Source organism: Mus musculus, chromosome 3 (genome assembly GCF_000001635.26).
Source record: "Mus musculus strain C57BL/6J chromosome 3, GRCm38.p6 C57BL/6J".
Taxonomy (NCBI): domain Eukaryota; kingdom Metazoa; phylum Chordata; class Mammalia; order Rodentia; family Muridae; genus Mus; species Mus musculus.
In genome coordinates this window covers 103,809,464-103,828,036 of record NC_000069.6, presented here as the reverse complement: position 1 = coordinate 103,828,036, position 18,573 = coordinate 103,809,464, and the positions used below count along the sequence as shown (strand labels likewise).

The 18,573-nt window shown below is 42.1% G+C and overlaps 1 protein-coding gene across 6 annotated transcripts; it reads right to left on the bottom strand.

Moving 5' to 3' along the window:
* Window positions 1-6,011: 6,011 nt before the first annotated feature.
* Ap4b1 (adaptor-related protein complex AP-4, beta 1) lies at window positions 6,012-18,526 on the bottom strand. 6 transcript variants are annotated; one of them, NM_001163552.1, is made up of 11 exons: window positions 18,383-18,520; window positions 17,980-18,169; window positions 15,728-15,952; window positions 15,130-15,260; window positions 14,630-14,777; window positions 12,716-13,212; window positions 10,194-10,277; window positions 9,130-9,233; window positions 7,576-7,783; window positions 7,078-7,359; window positions 6,012-6,701 (listed from the first exon to the last, which is right to left on the bottom strand). In NM_001163552.1, the coding sequence occupies exons 2-11, from the start codon at window positions 18,090-18,092 to the stop codon at window positions 6,277-6,279; spliced, it is 2,217 nt and encodes a 738-aa protein (NP_001157024.1). In that variant the 5' UTR covers window positions 18,093-18,169; window positions 18,383-18,520; the 3' UTR covers window positions 6,012-6,276. The 6 variants fall into 6 exon arrangements, 5 of the variants coding, with proteins under 5 accessions (NP_001157024.1, XP_006501995.1, XP_006501996.1 ...); XM_006501932.1 differs by lacking the exon at window positions 18,383-18,520 and adding an exon at window positions 16,170-16,234 and having other exon boundaries at window positions 17,980-18,069; XM_006501933.3 differs by lacking the exon at window positions 18,383-18,520 and adding an exon at window positions 16,170-16,251 and having other exon boundaries at window positions 17,980-18,067.
* Window positions 18,527-18,573: the final 47 nt, after the last annotated feature.

Here is an 18,573-nt window from a genome sequence, read left to right as displayed (position 1 = left end):
GACATCTGGGTTCTTTCCAGCTTCTGCCTATTATAAATAAGGCTGATATGAACATAGTGGAGTATGTGTCCTTATTACCAGTTGGAACATCTTCTGGGTATATGCTCAGGAGAGGTAAAATGTGAGGATTCTATTGGATACATTTATGACACACTCCCAAAAAGGTACTAAGTACAAAACTGGGGGCTGGAGAGGTAGCTCAATAGTTAAAAGCACTTGATGCTCTTGAGGAGGCTACACTTTCAGGTCCCACCACCCACTTGGTGACTTACAGTCCAGCCCTAGGTGATCTGATGCCCTCTTCTGGTTTCTGCAGGTACCAAGCACATATGCATTGCACATATATAAACCCAAGCAGAACATTCATAGCCATTAAATAAAAATAAATCTGTCTTTAAAAGAAAAAAATGTGTTAAAACAAAACAAGTTCACACATTAGAAATGGCAGAATCATTTTTTTGTTTTTGTTTTTTTGGGTTTTTTTGAGACAGATTTTTTTTTCTGTGTAGGCCTTGCTGTCCTGGAACTCCCTCTGCAGAGAACTTGGCCTTGAATTCTTTAGTGCTGGGATAAAGGCATGTGCTGGGTTAGAATAAAAATTTTAAATTAGGTCTGTGTTTGGACAGATGGCTTAGCAGTTAGGAGTGTTTTTTCTTGCTCTTGTAGAGGACTCAGTGTCAGTTCCCAGCACTCACACGGCAGCTAACAAGCATCTATAACTCCAGCTTCAGAGGATTAGACAGCCTCTGCTGACCTCCATGGGTCCTGTGTAAACATGGTGCACACCATACACAAGAGTTAATCTTTTTATTATTTTTATGTATATGAGTATTTTGCCTGCATGTGTGGCTGCAGCATGTGCATGTCCAGTGCCTGAGGAGGCCAGAGGATGAGGATGCCAGATCTTCTGGAACTGGAATTAATAAATTAATAAATCTTCCAAAATAAAAGTAGCAGAATAGAAATTTGAGGGGCCAGAGAAATGGCTCAGTGGTTAAGAGCACTGGCTGCTATTCCAGAGGTCCTGGGTTCAATTCCCAGCACTGCACGGCAGTTTACAGCTGTCTGTAACTCATATTTCAGGGGATCCAACACCCTCACACAGACATATATACAGGCAAAAAAAAAAAACCCATAAGTTAAAAAAATTGAAATCAGGTTTGTCTAGAGAGATGACTCAGACAAGTACCTGCTGCATAGCCATGAGAGCCTGAGTCTGGATCCCTAGCACAGATATAAACTGCTGGGTGTGGCATGCACCTGTCATCCCAGCCCCGGAGAAGCAGAAACAAAGGTGATCACTGTGGCTTGCTGGCCAGTCAGTTTGGATGAATCAGTAAGCTCTAGGTTCTGTGAGAGACTGGTTTAAAACAATAAGATGGAGAACAATTGAGGTAGACATCTAATATTGACTACTGACCTACACATTATGCACAAATATGCATATGCACTTGCACACACAGTAATTAATAAAAATTAAAGTCTGTCTTACCTCAGACACAAGCTTTTCTCACAATAGTAAACCAACCAAGTACCTTTCCACTTCACTGCTGATATACTTATGGGTAAATGCTATCTTTGGAATATAATCTCAGCTTCTTTGGATTATCTTGTATAAGTGATATTGTAAAACAATACAGAGAGTATAGGGCCTCGGGGATATTGTGGAATATGCATTCCACATGCCTTATTTACTCCATTGGCCCTTTAATGCAAACCATCCCTTCCCCCAAGCCTGTTTCCCTTCATCCTTGCAGCCCTAATTCCATCCTCCCATTTCCCACTGGAAAACAAGGAGGCCTTAACGCTTCCACTGATACTTGGTTCTTCTTTTGTTTTCTTCTGCCACTCTAACCGTAACGACTGACATCAGTCTCCTCAAAGCCTATCCCTTTACAGTAGTGGTTCTCAATCTTCCTAATGTTGCAAACCTTTAATACAGTTCCTCATGTTGCAGACCCCCAACCATAAAATTATTTCATTGCTTCTTCATAACTCTAATTTTGCTACTGTTATGAGTCATAATGTAAATATCTGTGTTTTCCAAAGGTCTTAGGTGACCCCTGTGAAAAGATCATTTGACTACCAAGGAGGCTGTGAGCCACAGGTTGAGAACCACTGCACTGTAGCATCCTGGCCCAAAGCCTATGTTCTTTCATCTCTAACACCAAGTGTATATGGGTGAATCCTCAGGTGCAGGTTCTTTCAATATAGAAACCTCTAACTAAGAAAATAAGTCATATTTCCTCTCTCTCCCACACACCTAGCTGAGAAAAAAGTAATTAGAACCCCCATCCAGACAGAGGAACAGAGAGATATTTGATATCACTGGTTCATAGCAATAAATTATGGTCAATTAACATACAAATGTTTGCCTCTGTAATGTTTTTCAGGCGTTCTCATTTACATGAGTTAAGTAATGCTTCTCCATCAACTAAAGCTAAAATTGGGCCATTGTTCTTAGAAGATAGTATCAGGTGCCCTCAGGATTTAAAAAGATAAGCAAGCAGCTATTGGTAATATATCATTAAGCCACATACTCATAGACGCTAAACAGAGCGCCTAAGGTGAAGAATATTAGGAATAAGTTCATGCTTATTAATAAGACATGAACGTTGGTCATGATGCTATATATCAAGATCTTGTTTCCAAAAACCAAGATAAATAAATAATAAAAGTGCATCTTCCAAAAGCAATTTCCAAGGGTGAGGAAGATGGCTCAGAGGTTAAGAGCACTTTGTTCTCTGCAGAGGACCTGGGTTTGATTCCCAACACAAGTTGGGATCAGCGTAGTAACATTATGGGTGAGCCATGCTTATTTTCTTAGGTTGATATTTCAGTTTCAGTTTTTAATTTTTGTTTGTTTGTTTGTTTTTGTTTTTCGAGACAGGGTTTCTCTGTATAGCTCTGGCTGTCCTGGAACTCACTTTATAGACCAGGCTGGCCTCGAACTCAGAAATACGCCTGCCTCTGCCTCCTGAGAGCTGGGATTAAAGGCGTGCGTCACCACGCCCGGTTTTAATTTTTTTTAAGTCAACCAATTTGCTGAATCTTCATACCTGCATCCTACATCTTCAGATACTCTAAACTGACAGAACTGTACTTTTAGAAGTTTCTTCGGCACCTACATAGACAATTCGTACTTTAAATGAATAAAATACAGAGAAAAGTCATTCTCCTACTTTTTTTTTAAAGCTCTTCTACTTCCTTTGGCAATTCCAGGAGATATATAATCTAAATGAGCGGTCTCTCAAATAGGGGCCCCGTTGCCCAATCAGGTAATTCTTCAACTGTGATTTTCCTTTTCCAGGTACATCAAGTTGACAACCAAGATTAGCTACCATTTCTCCCAAAAGTCTATATTGCCACTTTTAAGAAATCCTGGGGCTGGAGAAATGGCTCAGCAGTTAAGAGCACTGACTGCTGTTCCAGAGGACATGAGTTCAATTCCCATCTGTAATGGGGTCCAATGCCCTCTTCTGGTGTGTCTGAAGACAGCTACACTGTACTCATATAAATAAAAATAAAATAAATAAGTCTTTAAAAAAAAGAAAAGAAAAAGAAATCCTGGCCCACCAGGAGTGATGGCATACACCTTTATTCCTAGCACTCTGAAGGCAGAGGCAGATGGTGTATCTCTGAGTTCCAGGCCAGCCTGGTCTACATAGTGACTTTGAGGGAAGCCAGAGCTACATAGTAAACTGTCTCAAAAAATAACCAAAACAAAAGAAAAAGAAAAAGAAATTCCTGGCCTAGGTGGAATTCCATTACTTTCTGAATAGTTAATAGAATATAATAAAACATACTTCAAACATCAAACACAGAATATGACTAGTCTAGGGACCAGCAAGATGGTCCAGTGAGTAAAGCTGTTTGCTGCCAAGCCTGATGTTCAATTCTTGTTACCCACAGAGTGGAAGGCAAGAATTGACTTCCATAAGTTGTCTTAAATTTTATAAACACATACCCTGGCACTCATACACACCCATACATATATGCACAAAATAAATATTTTTAAGAAGACCTAATTCTTCTAATTACTTTTTAATTATTAATTACTAGTACCAATTACTACTAATTCTAATTCAGTCTAGTTACTTATAGCTATTCATTCAATAATATTTACTAAGAAATATTATGGTGAATATATTATAGAGACATAAGGAAAAGAAGACCTTCATACCTTCACTGCCCTTTCTGATGGCAAGGCTGGAAAGATGGCTGAGTGGTTAAAGGCAATTACTACCAATGCTCAAGACACACAGAACCCATCAGAAAATTGTCCTCTGACCTCCACACAGTACCATGCCATGGTCCATGTGCATGTACATACACATACACGCACACCCCTAATGTAGTAAGAAATTACAAACAACTGTGATGACAAAGCAATGCTTCCCTTCATTCTGCCTGACAAATCACTTATAAAGCCAATTCTGAAGCTAATGTGTCAGCCTTATGCTCTGAACATCTGTCTATGTCTCCATCCCGAGCCACGTGGGATTAACTGATGTTTCATTTTCCCCTTTCTGGATCGTTTGGTCTCCTGGCTTGCTGTCTTTCTGTTGCATTATAGCATTAGTGGTATCACTGCATAAAACACAGCCAAGCATAAATAAAATAAGAACTGAGCACAAGCAATAAGAAACCACGGCAGTAAAACTGCTAGAAGTATGCCTAGCAGCTTTGTTTTCTTACACTTGTTATATTTGAGGGAGAGGGGTGTGCACACACTTGACATGGCACATGAGTGGAGGTTAGACAATGGCCGTTGGGAGCCAGTTCTCTCCTGAGGATTGATTTCAGGTTGTCAGGCTTGTTATAGCTGCTTTACCCACGAAGCCATCATGCCAGATCATTTAAAAACAACTTTGCATGCAGTGGAACATACTTTGTGAACACCCGTGGCATACATGTGGCTGAGTATCAGAGAATAACATGTGGAAGTTGGTTCTCTCCTTCAATATGGGTCAGTGATATCCAACTCAGGTTTGCAAGCTCGGCAGCAAGCACCTTACCTGCTAAGTCAGGCCCCTTTTTTTCTTGACAGTGTCCTATGTATCCTAAATTGGCCTCAAATATCTTATTGTAGCTGATACTGACCTTGAACTTCTAACCACCCTACTTCCACCTCCTCCCGAGCACTAAGATTACAGGCATGTACCACTATACTCCATTTTATGTTGTGGTGTAAATTGAACCCAGGGCCTGTGCATGCTGATCAAGTCACTACCAACTGAGTCACATCTTCAGCCTCTGCATGGCAGCTTTGACAGCTTGAATAAAGATCCCGAATGAAGGCAGTGAGTCTCACAGGAAAACACCCTAAAAGAGCTCACAACGAAGAAAAGCACCCCGTGTTGAGGCATGAGAGTGAGGAACTCTTGTAGCCAAGAGACAGATGTTAAGGCCTGGGTACGAAAGAGCACTCAGAGAACTGCAACAGGCCAGTTATTAGTTTTCTTCTTTGGTCCACCACTTTGTCAGAATAAAGTGCTTCAGGGGTGTGAGCCATGACACTGAAAAGGTACTTTAGATGATACACAGGGACTTTTGTATTCTAACCTAAAAAGCATGCCTGGAAATGCAAAAATAGTTTGTTCAAGAAAAAGACTCAAAGTCTTTTTCTCACAGTCAACTATTGGATGGAGCACAGGGCCCCTAATGAAGGAGCTGGAGAAAGTACCCAAGGAGCTGAAGGGGTCTGCAACCCTATAGGAGGAACAATAAGAACTAACCCGTAACCCCCCACCCCCGCCCGAGCTGTGTCTCTAGCTGCACATGTAGCAGAAAATGGCCTAGTCGGCCATCAATGGGAGGAGAAGCCGTTGGTATTGCGAAGATCATATGCCCCAGTACAGGGGAATGCCAGGGCCAGGAAACAGGAGTGGGTGGGCTGGGAAGCAGGGCAGGGGGAGGGTATAGGGGGCTTGAGGATAATATTTGAAATGTAAGTGAAGAAAATATCTAATAAAATAAAATGCCTTTAAAAAGTGACGACAGGCACCAACTTCCACAAATGCCAGGTATATTTAATAAATATTACAACCGCTAAAATGATCAGAGAAGTGTCCCCAGCCTATCTTCACCCCATTCTTATCTACTAATATGACAGTATACATTCTCCTTTTAAAATGGGATCAATTCCTGACAGGCTTGAAAAGAACAACGTAAACTTTGGGTAAACATAAGAGCTGGGTTCCCAGACCTCCCACTCTCTTTTGAAGTTAATATGTGGACTTACAAGCAGCTTTTTAAGACAATGAAGGAACTCTGTTAAGATTTTATGTCTCCAACTGTTCCAATCACAGTTTCCAGGACAGAAACAAAACCATGCAGGGATTCAGTCCTTGCCTTACTTTGCTTCACAGAGATTTGCATCTCTGAGTTCTCAGGCTTCAGTAGCAATTCAGCTAAGAAAAGGCCGCCAGTATCATCCTGAGCACTGAGGTAGGCTTTCCAGGGCTGTGCCCCAGCTCTGCTCATTGCGATGGTCTGAATGTTCACTACTTTTAGAGCCATTTGTAGAGTGTCAGGCTGGACTTCTCCCTGCCAAGGAAACACCTGCTGGTAACTAACTCTGAGGCTAAGCCACGTCTTCTCAAAATACTCAGCAGTAAGCTGGAGATTGGGGACCAGCATGAGAGTGTCAGAATCAGGTTCTTGTGCACCTTCTTTGTTCTCCTCGGAAATCAAGTGCCCTAAAAGAGTGAGAAAGCTTTTATAAGAGATGCTCTTAATCAGCATTTTAAGTTCACATTTCAAAATACTCCCAGTACTCAGGGTGGAGGATATTGAAAGCAAGAGAATCAAGCAAGAGAAGCCTTGGATCCACAGCCAGCTCAAGGCTATATCGGCTGTCTCATAAATATCAAAACGAAACACATTTATACTGTGACTTCTATTTTCAGATAAATAACTTATATAAGCAATGAGGAACTCCCCTCATGCCCACAAAGGATTCAAGTTCAGGCAACAGTCTGAAATTTAACTACAGAATTTTACTTTCCACCAGTCACCACAAGGGGTGGTGGAAAAGTTTACCATGACAAGATGTAAGGTAAACACTCTTTTTACCTGATGTGGCAAAGGATGCATTGTGGGGAAGCTCAAGGCGATGCCGCTCTACCTGCTGGCATTTAGAGATAGTTGCCCAGTGGGCTCTGCCATACACTGGCGCCAGTGTGTTGAAGTCTGAAGCCCAGCTATTTACTGGTCGTTCCGGCTGATCCTCCAAAAGTCCAAGAGAAGGGTCAGACTTAGGACTACACAGGATCTGCTTAACTTTATCAATGCCAACTAACAGGAGGCGGTAATAGAAGAGACCCCGGTCCCGTACAGCCATATCCTTTTCTTCCTCTAAGAGAAAACAACAGATTCAGTTAAACCTCATTGAGTTTTATTGAGTAAAACACCCTACTCTCTTCCAACCTCCGTGCCAACCATAAGAGGGGGGAAAAAAAGAAAGATAATTCAGAGAGTTTTTTTTAAGTCCCAAACAGGACTTAGCAAACGAAGAAAGCTGTGAGAACGTCAGCATGGGTCTCAGCAAGTATTACCCTCTGAAAACCCTACCTATGCAGTAATGCAGCAGCCGTCCCAGCATGTCCTGGCACTCAGCCGGGCGCGAGAGGACAAGGCGCATCAGTGCGGTCAGTAGCTCCATCTTAACAGCGGGAAATGTCTCTGACTTCACGTTGTCTACAAAGTCCTCCAACACATAAGGAGCATTGGGGATTTTTTCCCCGTGGACCCCAAGTAACCAAATAAGTGCCTGTTTCCCCTAGGAATAAGAAAGTAAAAGACGCTTAATATGTGGTTGCCCAAAAAGGACATGGAAGACAGTCACCAGTTTGTTCTTCCCCACAGCCAGCAGATAAACTATACTCTGTCATTGGTGTCAACTTGTACTGTGTGTCCTACTCCACTACTTCTCTAAAACAAACAAGAATGAAATTCTAATGTACACAGTCTTGGGCCTAAGGAGGCAGGGCCATTGGTAGAATGCTGACTTAGCAGGCATGAGGCCCTGAGTTCCATGTCCAGTGTTACACACAAAATACTTGGGAGTGATGGGTCCCATCTATAGCCCACATAGTCTATAGTCAGCTACATAAGGACTCTGAAGACAGCCTGGACACTGTCTTAAAAAAGAAAACAAACAAAAACAAAACAAAACAACAAAACATTATAATATATAAAGGGAAACGCAAATCTTTTCTTAGCCAATGTTGATTAAGCAATAAATTAGGCTTTCTCAATGTGGGTGTCTTCTGTCCAATTTAAGGTTTACTGTTTCTTCTCTTGTTTGCTTTGCTCTGCTCTTTTTTGACTGTGTAGCTCTGGCTGTCCTCCAATTCAGAGATCCATCAGTTTTTGCCTCCCAAGTGTTGGGATCAAAGGTGTGTGCTGGAGTTAACACCTTTTTAAAAAATCTGTATTTCATCTCTGCTACCCCAGACCCAGTGGGGAAGTGGCCACTAGAGCCACTTAATCAACTTCTTACATGGCTGGCCTGTCCTACGTCCCTCGCATGGAGCTCCTGCTTCTTCCTCTCCTCCTCTCCCAAGACCCTGAATCCTAAAAGTCCCGCCTCTGTCTGTCCTGCCCAGCCACTGGCTGCTGGCATCTTTATTTACCAATCAGAATCAACTGGGGCAGGGTCCCTCAGTGTCTTCTGTACAGACACTGCAAAAGCAGTTTTGGGGACCAAAATTAACATTATAACACAAGCAGCATTAGGCCAAACCCACTTCACCTATCTTGAAAATTAACAAACAAAAGAACTATCACCAACAAAAAATTCTATGGTGTAAATCTGACTCATAATTATTCAAGAGGACAGTGGTATTAAAACTATAGATAAGTCTTATTTTATAACTTATGTGCTATTTATGTCCCAGAGAACCTGAGGCATAAGCACACCTGAGTTCCTACTCTGAGTCAGGATTTTAAAAAGAGTAATTAGGTTCCATTTCAGGGCTAGAGAATAGCTCAGTTAGACAAGTGTTTACCTAGCAAAAGTTTGATCCTCAGCACCACAAAACCAAACTAAATACAGATTCCATTTCAGAAGGCAGAGTCCTACAATGCCTTCTATAATTAGAAGTAAAAAGAGTTAGATTCTACCTCACTGTCTTGAATGTTCTCCTCACAGCCGGGCAGAGCCTGACACACAGCTTCAGTACACTGAGGGCATAACCAGACCAGGTCTCGGAAAGTCTGCACGACCACTGTAATACAGCCCAGGACACAAGAGGACAAGATTAGAGACTCCAGAAAAGAAACATAGCAAGAGTCACATATTCAGATTAGATTTCTGAAAAACAGGTTTTGTAGGGGGTTATTAATTAATTGAGAAATGGGCAATACACTTGAATTTTACACACTTCAAGTTGACATGAAGTCAACTTTAATTTGTTAATTTTCAAGATAGGTAAGTAAATAAATACAGAAGCATTCTGTAAATATAATGCTGTGGACATGGACTAATGTGGGGTAGATTTGCCGACAAACACTGCACACAGTACTGCATTCACATAAGCCTGAGTACAAGGCACCCTGCATTTGCACTCTAGCCTTCCTTGCCTCTTAAGCCTTGGAAGCTGGCTGAAGCAAAGGGGGAGGACAAGTGAGCTGGGCTTCCTAGTGCCTTCATTTCCTACAGCACAGCCTCACTTCTCCTTGTTTTTTTTTTTTTTGTTTGTTTGTTTGTTTAGTTTTTTGGTTTTTTTGTTTTTTCGAGACAGGGTTTCTCTGTATAGCCCTGGCTGTTCTGGAACTCACTTTGTAGACCAGGCTGGCCTCAAACTCAGAAATCCGCCTGCCTCTGCCTCCCAAGTGCTGGGATTAAAGGCGTGCGCCACCACGCCGGGCTAAGCCTCACTTCTCCTAACAGCCAGAATTCTCTCTCTTTAAGTCTATAGAGCCCACACTTCCCAGTGCTACAGATGAGGATGCAAGGACATGGTTAAGGCTACAGATATGAAATCTGTTTAACAAAAAAGATTTTTTTAAACAACTACTGTTAGCTAGGTACTTAAAAAAAAAGAAAAAAGAAAGAGAGGGAGGGGAGAAAGGAGGGAGGGAGGGGAAAGAAGAGGAGAGGAGAGGAGAGGAGAGGAGAGGAGAGGAGAGGAGAGGAGAGGAGAGGAGAGGAGAGGAGAGAAGAATTCTAGGAAGGCAGGCATTACCAGTAGTGATATGTTCTTGTCGAAGTCCCAGCAACTCTGTTAGAATCTGCACACATTGATCTGTGTAAGTCTTGGCAATGCTACCTACAGAGAAAGGAAAGGTGAAATCCTAGCATGTCATCAAAAATCATTTCCCATTAGTCAAAGACAAAGTTGCACACCTGTAATTCTAGCATTGAGAGACTGCCGCAGAAGGATTGCAAGTTAGAGGCAACTCTGGACTAAATAGCAAGACTATGTTTTTAAAAGGAATAACAGGTTGAAGAGATGGCTCAGAGGTTAAGAGTACTGGCTGCTCTTCCTGAGATCCTGAGTTCAATTCCCAGCAACCACGCAGTGGCTCATGACCATCTGTAATGGGATCCGATGCCCTCTTCTGGAGTGTCTGAAGACAGCCAACAGTGCACTCATATACATAAAATAAATAAACGGATACAGCTGAGTGGTGGTGATGTACTCTTTAAATTCTAGCACTTGTAAAGCAGAGGCAAGCAGATCTCTGTGAATTTGAGGCCAGCCTGGTCTACAGAGCTAGTTCCAGGACAGCCAGAGCTACACAGAGAAACTCTATTTGGGGGTGGGGGTGGGGGAGAATAACAAATTAAACAGACAAAGATGCCATTGATGGTTAATCTTCACTGTCGCCTTGACTGGATTTACCACCATCATGGAAACACGCTTCTAGATATGCCTGTAAGAGTGTTTCCACAAAGCTTTATCTGAAGAGGGGACCCATCCTGACTATGGAAGACATCATCATGTGGTTTTGGGATCCCAGAATGAATAAATAGGAAAAAGTTAACTTAGCACGGGCATTCATCCTTCTCTGCCCCCTGAATGAAGATGCAATGCAACCAGCTGCCTTAGTCTCCGGCCATGGCATACTGTAGCCTCTCCCAGTATAAGTCAACATAGGCTCTTCTCTCCTTAAGTAGCTTCTAATCAGGTATTGTGGTCACAGGAACAAAAAAATAACTAAGGATAGAGAGATGGCTCAACGGTTAAAAGCACTGACTGCTCTTCTGAAGGTCCTGAGTTCAAATCCAAGTAACCACATGGTGGCTCACAATCATCTGTAATGAGATCTGATGCCCTCTTCTGGTGTGTCTGAAGACAGCTACAGTGTACTTAGATATAATAATAAATAAATCTTTAAAAAAAGAGAGAGAGAGAAAAAAGAGGAAAACAGGAAGGAAGGAAAGAAGGAAGAAAGAAAGGAAGAAAGAAAGAAAAAGAAAAATAACAAGATATCTTTAGAAGAAAAAAATCACAAATGGCAATTAAGAAAGAATCTAAGTCTGTTGCTGCACTGGGAATAATGGGAATAATGTTTAAAATAAATCCAAGTTTTTTTCCACCTGAGCAAAAGACACTTCCTGGGGGAAAAACAATTCCCATAGCAGAAAGCTGAAAGCAGAGTAACAAAGTATTTTTCTAAGTTTTGAGAAAATTATGGGATGCAATTTTTGGTCTGTTTGTTTGAGCAGGGTCTTGCTGCATCACCTAGGTTGGCCTTGAACTTGGGATTTTCCTGCTTCAGTCTCTTGGGTTCTAGAATCACAGACTCATACCACATTTGACTGAAACACCCTTCTGGAGGCAACACACCAGAACAGGACTCTCCTGCTGCAGATACCTGATGGCAATCTTTAAGTTTAAGAATTCTCCTGTCTTCAGAGGGAGGGCTCCTCACGCCATCACTTTGTCTTAGCTCTCTCAGTCTCAGTTTGCTGGCAGCTTTCACATTTTGAATATTTCTAGCCTTTTAAGTTTCAAACTGAGCAGTCAGAAAGTCTCTAAAATTAAGGGATTGCTCTATGTTGGTCTACACTTAGCACTATGCAAAACCTGTAGTAGAAGCAAAGGACTTTTAGTTAAGACTGATGAGTTTCGAGGCTGGTGAGATGACTCAGTGGGTAAGAGCACCCAACTGCTCTTCCAAAGGTTCGGAGTTCAAATCCCAGCAACCACATGGTGGCTCACATCCATCTGTAACAAGATCTGACGCCCTCTTCTGGAGTGTCTGAAGACAGCTACAGTGTACTTACATATAATAAATAAATAAATCTTAAAAAAAAAAAAAAAAAAGACAGATGAGTTTCACTCAGTTTGGAAACTGTGATCTTTTGACCACTTAGTAATCTTTTGGTAGCTAAGTTTCTTCATCTTTAAAATACCCACTATTACTGCCTTACAAGACCATAAGATAAGATATATGTGAAAACGGTCTGGATAGAAGGTAACATAAACACAGTAAAGTGTTTAAAAAGTTTAAGTATTGTTGTTCCATGTTCAAATTATCTGTACTGTCTACCTTGAGAAACATCTGCCTCGATTAAAACAAAACCACTCTTTTCCTATGCATGCAATCACTGACTCAAGGAAGGCATGAATCAGCCCAAAGCATGATACTTTGTCTCTGAAGCAAGAGTCACTTGCTACTGTCTTCTATGGATTCCCTGGCTACAGCGCTGGAGCTGGCTGACCTGACCTCCTGAGACACAGAAGCATCAGGCGCTTACCTATGGCGAAGATGGCAGCCTGTGCAAAGTCAGCAGCCACGTCAGTGCAGTAGCCACGCAGCTCTTCCAGCACCTGCTGCACGTTCTCGTCATTCACCAGCTCGCACAGCACCTCCACCTTCTGGAGCTTGATGTAGTGGGGTTCCGAGTAAGAGCAAAAAAACTTTTTGTAGTGACTGCTAAAGTGACCTGGCAAACTGTGCAAGACCTGGCGGACATGGCAGAGAGCAGCAAAACAGAGCTCACGGCTCTCTGAAGAGCAGGCGGCCAGCAAGGGCCCCTTGACTCGCACAAGCACATCAGTCTGCACGTGGGGGAACTTTTTTGCCAAAATCAGAAAGAGTTTGGTGGCTCCCATCACCACGCCAGTACTGCTGCTCTTGAGATAGCTGTCCAACAAATTGAGAATATCAAACAGTTCCTCCTCACTGCGGGGTTGGTAGCGGAGCAGAAAGTTCAGTACTTCAGCCTGGCCCCACTGGTCCAGTTTTGACATTCTGTCCAAAATCAAGACAAAAGCACTATTTTAATACCAAATGGAACAGTCTACATACAACTGCCATGAAACAAATCATAACAAAAGAGGGAGGGAATTCTTAAAAACAGATTATGCCACAATCAAATTCTTTTTACATTGGAAAAGAAAAGGGCTTTACATTCCACAACAAAGACTGCAGTGACTTGGTGAGAAGAGCGTTTGCTATCAAGCCTGTCGACCTGAGCTCAATCTCCAGAGCTCACATGGTGGAAGAAATGATTACCAAAAGCTGTCCATCCTCTGACTTACACACACACACACACACACACACACACACACACACACACACACACACACAAAATAATTTAATTCTATGAAGCTAGAAAGAGCATGTACTCTTCCACAGGATCTGAGTTTGATCCCTAGCAACCAACCATATCAGGTGGCTGGCAACCACCTACAAGTTCCATTCCAGGAGGATCCAACCCCTCTGGCCTTTGGGGGCACCTGCTATGTACATGTATCTACACACATACACAATTTAAAGTAAAAAAATTAATATTCAAAAGAAATTCCAAGACAAGGTGATGGTACAAGTGGATACCTATTTAAAACTAAAGATATTATCAACATAAATCAGATACAAAGTCTCTACATTAATTATTTCCTAGCACTGGAGATGGAACTCAGGTCTCACACATGCTATCAAGTACTTACTGCTAAACTATACTGTACCTCCAGTTGCAGGCTTTCTATATTTTTCCCAAGATTTACTTACTTCTATTTTATGTGTTTGAGTATTTTACCCATATTTAAATGTACTATGTGCATACCTGGTACCCTAGGAGACCATAAGAAGGGCACTGGATTCCCTGAAACTGGAGTCACAGGCAACCGAGTCACCACATGGATGGTGAGAACTGGGGTCCTCCTCTGAAGAGCAGCAAGTACTCTTAACCTCTGAGCTAGCTCCCTAAGACTCCAGATTCTCTAAATTTTACGATAAATAACTGGCTTAGCGTGATGGACATAATAGGTGCTGCAGAACAAATCTCCACAGCATGTTCCTACTGTCTTTACATATCAGGACATAGTAAGTCAGATGAAAAGAATTCTCTCAGTGAAATATAAGGCAATTGATAACTGTGGTAAACTTGAAGTTACTTCTGGGCCAGTAAGATGGTTCGGTAAAATTTCTTGCTGTATAAGTTTAACAATTTGAGTTCTATTTCTGGAACCCACTTAAAAGTGGAAGGAGAGAACCAATTCCTCTAAGTTGTCTACTGAGCTTCACACTTATGCCGGGGCACATGTATACCCAAATCCACATCACCACCACTCCACCATACACAGTAATAAAGGAAGGCTTAGTTTAATGCATCAACAAAATCCTACCATGATTCATATCTCATTAAAAAAAAAAAGAGCATCCGAACCTATTTAAGAGATGGTGGGCAATGGGCTTATTAATGACAACACCTCCTTCCTGCTTTAAAATTTCCTCTAGAGACCTCAGACAGTTCACAACCACAATTGGATCCTGGTCACGCAGAAGACTGTACAACTCATTGACGAGAGCACCATCTAAAACAGAGATCAAAGATTACAGATAAAGAAAACCTTGAGTCATAGTGACAGAACCAGAGTAACAGCTCTGGCCAGACAAAGCTACCACTCTGCTAAAAGAAACAACAAAGGCAGTGCAGATTAACATCATTTGGGATATAAGAGGGATGTACAGATCAAGAAATAAACTTCATTTGAAGACTGAAAATAGGAGCCAAATATAAAACAAATGGGCACGCATCTTATTTAGAAAAATGCAAAGTAGTGTAGACACATTATTATTATTTTCTACCAAGCAACATAGTTTTTTTCCAAAGTTATATACATAATAGAGACACAAATAAATATTGGGCATAGTGGATGGTCTTACCCACTTCAGAGTCTCCGTGAAGATTATGCATTTTGGCACAGCCGAGGACTGCTACTCTTCTGACATATGAAGCTTTATCACGCAGACCGTTAACAACAGGCTGCTGGATATATTCCTGCACACCAGGCATCCTAAGAGACACATCCTGGAGTCAGTCAGATCTTGAAATAATAGTTTTGACAAAATTAAGTTCTTCTTCAATCATCAGAGGTTTAGTTTAAATACTATTTAATAGTTCATGCTTGAATGTATATCTACTAGATCAAAAGAAATTGGAGAAAGCCTCTATCAAACTTAATAAGGCATAATCTGACTTTTCATCTGTAATGATGCTGCACACCCAGCACAAGTTACAGTAATGACTCATTAAACATTTTTAACCAAAACTCAGAACTATTTCACCAAGATAAAGGAAAATCACCTTTAAGAAAACCATGAGATACAGTTTCGAAAGTCGAAGTTAATGGCTGAAAATCTGAGTTCAAAGTAGAACAGTCCTTATTTAGTATTCAGGAACTTAAGCTGTCCTCACTACAAATCTGCTCTACAGTCTCTTATAGTCACCAACCACTGAGAACCAGGGTATCGAAGCACTCACCTGAGGCTACACATACTCCGTAGTGCCAGTCCTCGAACCATTGGGTTGGGGTCTGAGCAGTCTTTGCAGAGCGTATTGATGGCCAAGAGTGCTAGATCTGGTTTTAAAGGTGCGTATGTGCCCATATACAGATAAACCAACTTTTTCTGAACAATATCTACAGTGGCACTGGCCTTTACCATTTCCATGAAAACATCAGACATGTCCAAGCCCTGAGTCATGTGCCTGTCACAAATACACAGAGCAGAAAGAAGTAAAACACACAATTCCCAATCTGTAGGAAGAGTTGTATTTACATGTGCTCTGGCTAGCTAGCCAAACTATGAGCTTTTAGAGAAATACAATTGGGTCTACTTTGTCTATTAATGTTACACAAAACTTCCTATTAAGAGTCTGCAACTGTTGCTCTCTATTCTCACACTGTTGAATCCTTAGTACATACCAATGGCGTGATCTGGCAATGGTACACTCCACTTTAACATTCCAGAGATCATATGGGGACATCATCTATAAGAAGGTACACACTAGAGAGAGCTCAAAGGTTAAAAAGTATTTTGTTGTTCTTGCAAAAGAGATGGGTTCAATTCCCAGCACCCACATGACAGTTCATAACCACTGGTAACTATAGCTCCAGGAGATCTAATGCCTTCTTCTGACATACACAGACACCAGGTACAAGCCATACTTGTGGTACACTTACACATGCAGGCAAAATGCTCATAAACATTTAAAAAAGCAGGGCTTGGTGACCCACACCCTTAACCCAAGCACTTAGGAAACATAGGCAGGTGAAAGCCATGTTCAAAGTTCAAAGCCAGCCTGGCCTACATAGTAAGTTCCCAGGATAGCTAGGGCTGTCTCAAAACAAAATAAAATGAATCATTATCTGTGTCACGTTTTCCAAATGAGCTGGTCACAGAGCTAAAGCATTCTGTGAAGAAGCATTTTCTGACTTCCATAGTGGCTTCAGATGTTTAGGAACTCAAGATCAACTAAGAAGTCAGCTAAGAACATCACTGATTTGAAAAAAATCCAGTGTAACTACTTGAAGTAATACACAAAATACAGACCAAGAAGATCCACATCCACATGCCACTATGGAAGTCAGAAAATGCTTCGTCACAGAACGCTTTAGCTCTGTGACCAGCTCACTGGGAAAACGTGACACAGATAATGATTCATGCTAGGAGGCACGAGCAAGAACTAAACATTCTTTTTGTTCCTTGGGTGGCATGATAAAAAATTTAGATTTCAGCCAGGCGGTGGTGGCACACACCTTTAATCCCAGCACTTGGGAGGCAGATGCAGGCGGATTTCTGAGTTCAAGGCCAGCCTGGTCTACAGAGTGAGTTCCAGGACAACCAGGACTACACAGAGAAACCCTGTCTCAAAAAACAAAAACAAAACAACACAAACAAAAAGTTTAGATTTCATTCCACTGATTACTGTTTCCAATGTTGTGGAACCAAACTACTACAATCAACTGAGACTGTTTATTTACAATACAGTTCCTGGATTCTATCCCATCCTAATGAAATCAGAATTGATCCCTAGATCACGATTTTTTAAAAAAGGACCCCATGGGACTTTTGTGTCCTACCTACAGTTTTGAGCTACAACTATAGATTAGTTACACGTTCAAACATATATAATAGAAAAAATCCTAACCAAAGTGAGGAGACAAGGCTACTTATTAATAAACTACCACAACAGGCTTTGGTAATTACAGCCTGAGCCAACAACAGTACAACTTTAAGAACAAGAATTGATATTTTGAATTTTTCATACCACCTGACAGTAGACAATGTTTTCAAGGTTGACTAGCAAGCTTGGTAGGGTGCCTGGTGACATTCATAACACAAATACAAGCAGAATAGTAGGTTTAAAGAGGAGAAGAATGATAGTATTATTTTGGTCATATCTTTGATGAACTATCCAAGTCGAAATGTAAAGCAAGCAGAAAGATATACAGGTCTGAATCTAGAAAAAAGGGAGAACTGTTCTACGTTAAGTCATTGAACCAGGAGTCAGCCGCAATTGCTAAAGCCTGTGGTATGAAGGAGACCTCTCAACTGGGCATGGTGTTCCACACGGAAGACTGAGATGACAACCCAGAAATGCAGCCTCAAGGCCAAAAGATAAAACTGCCCTTCTTTAACTTTTTCAGAGTGATCGCAGAGCTCTGAAGAGGATTAAAAGTGGGGCCGGGGGGGGGGGGGGGGAGTTAGAATTCTATGGTAGGTTGGTGATACCTAATAACTCGCTGGATGACATTCCGGTAGCGCAGCCTATCAGCCTGAATATGAGGGTTACACAGAGCCTTCTTCAGTTCCTTCACCACGTCCTCAGAGCCAAGGTATGGCATCGTCGCCAACACTCACGGGACAGTTTCCACAGACCCGTAGGGAACTCGTGGGCTCCTCCTAATTTCGATGTGGGAGCCTGAATAAAGGAGATGTAGTCAGTGAAAACACTAACGGCGAGATGTCACTTTGCTGTGCCTGCCCCCCAGGGCGGAACACATTCTTGGGTCCTCGGGCGAGCCCCGACCCTTCAGGAGCCGCCCGGAGACCCACAGGCCGTTGGCTCTGCCCAGCAGATCTCAACTCTCTCTAGGCCCAGTTACGAATTCTACACTAGCAAAAGGCCAAAGACCTAGCACAGCCTCCTCCCTGGGAATCTAGTCCCAGTGGCCGAGGACACCCCAGACAGCTTCCTGCGGAAATCCCGCCCCGTCGCCCTGAGACACAAGGAGCAGCTTTCCGGGTCGCGCCGAGCGCCGAGCGCAGGTCCGGGGGGGGGGGGGGGGGGGCACCGACCTCCGGACGCCCTTCCCCCACCCATTC

Excerpts from the sequence above, each read along its gene's own strand:
- Ap4b1 (NM_026193.2), bottom strand. The coding sequence starts at position 18,092 with ATGCCATACCTTGGCTCTGAGGACGTGGTGAAGGAACTGAAGAAGGCT. Across the intron at positions 9,234-10,193 it reads ACAAGAACATATCACTACTG|TGGTCGTGCAGACTTTCCGA; the intron begins GTAATGCCTGCC and ends GCTGTATTACAG. Across the intron at positions 7,360-7,575 it reads GCTGCTGCATTACTGCATAG|AGGAAGAAAAGGATATGGCT; the intron begins GTAGGGTTTTCA and ends GTTTTCTCTTAG.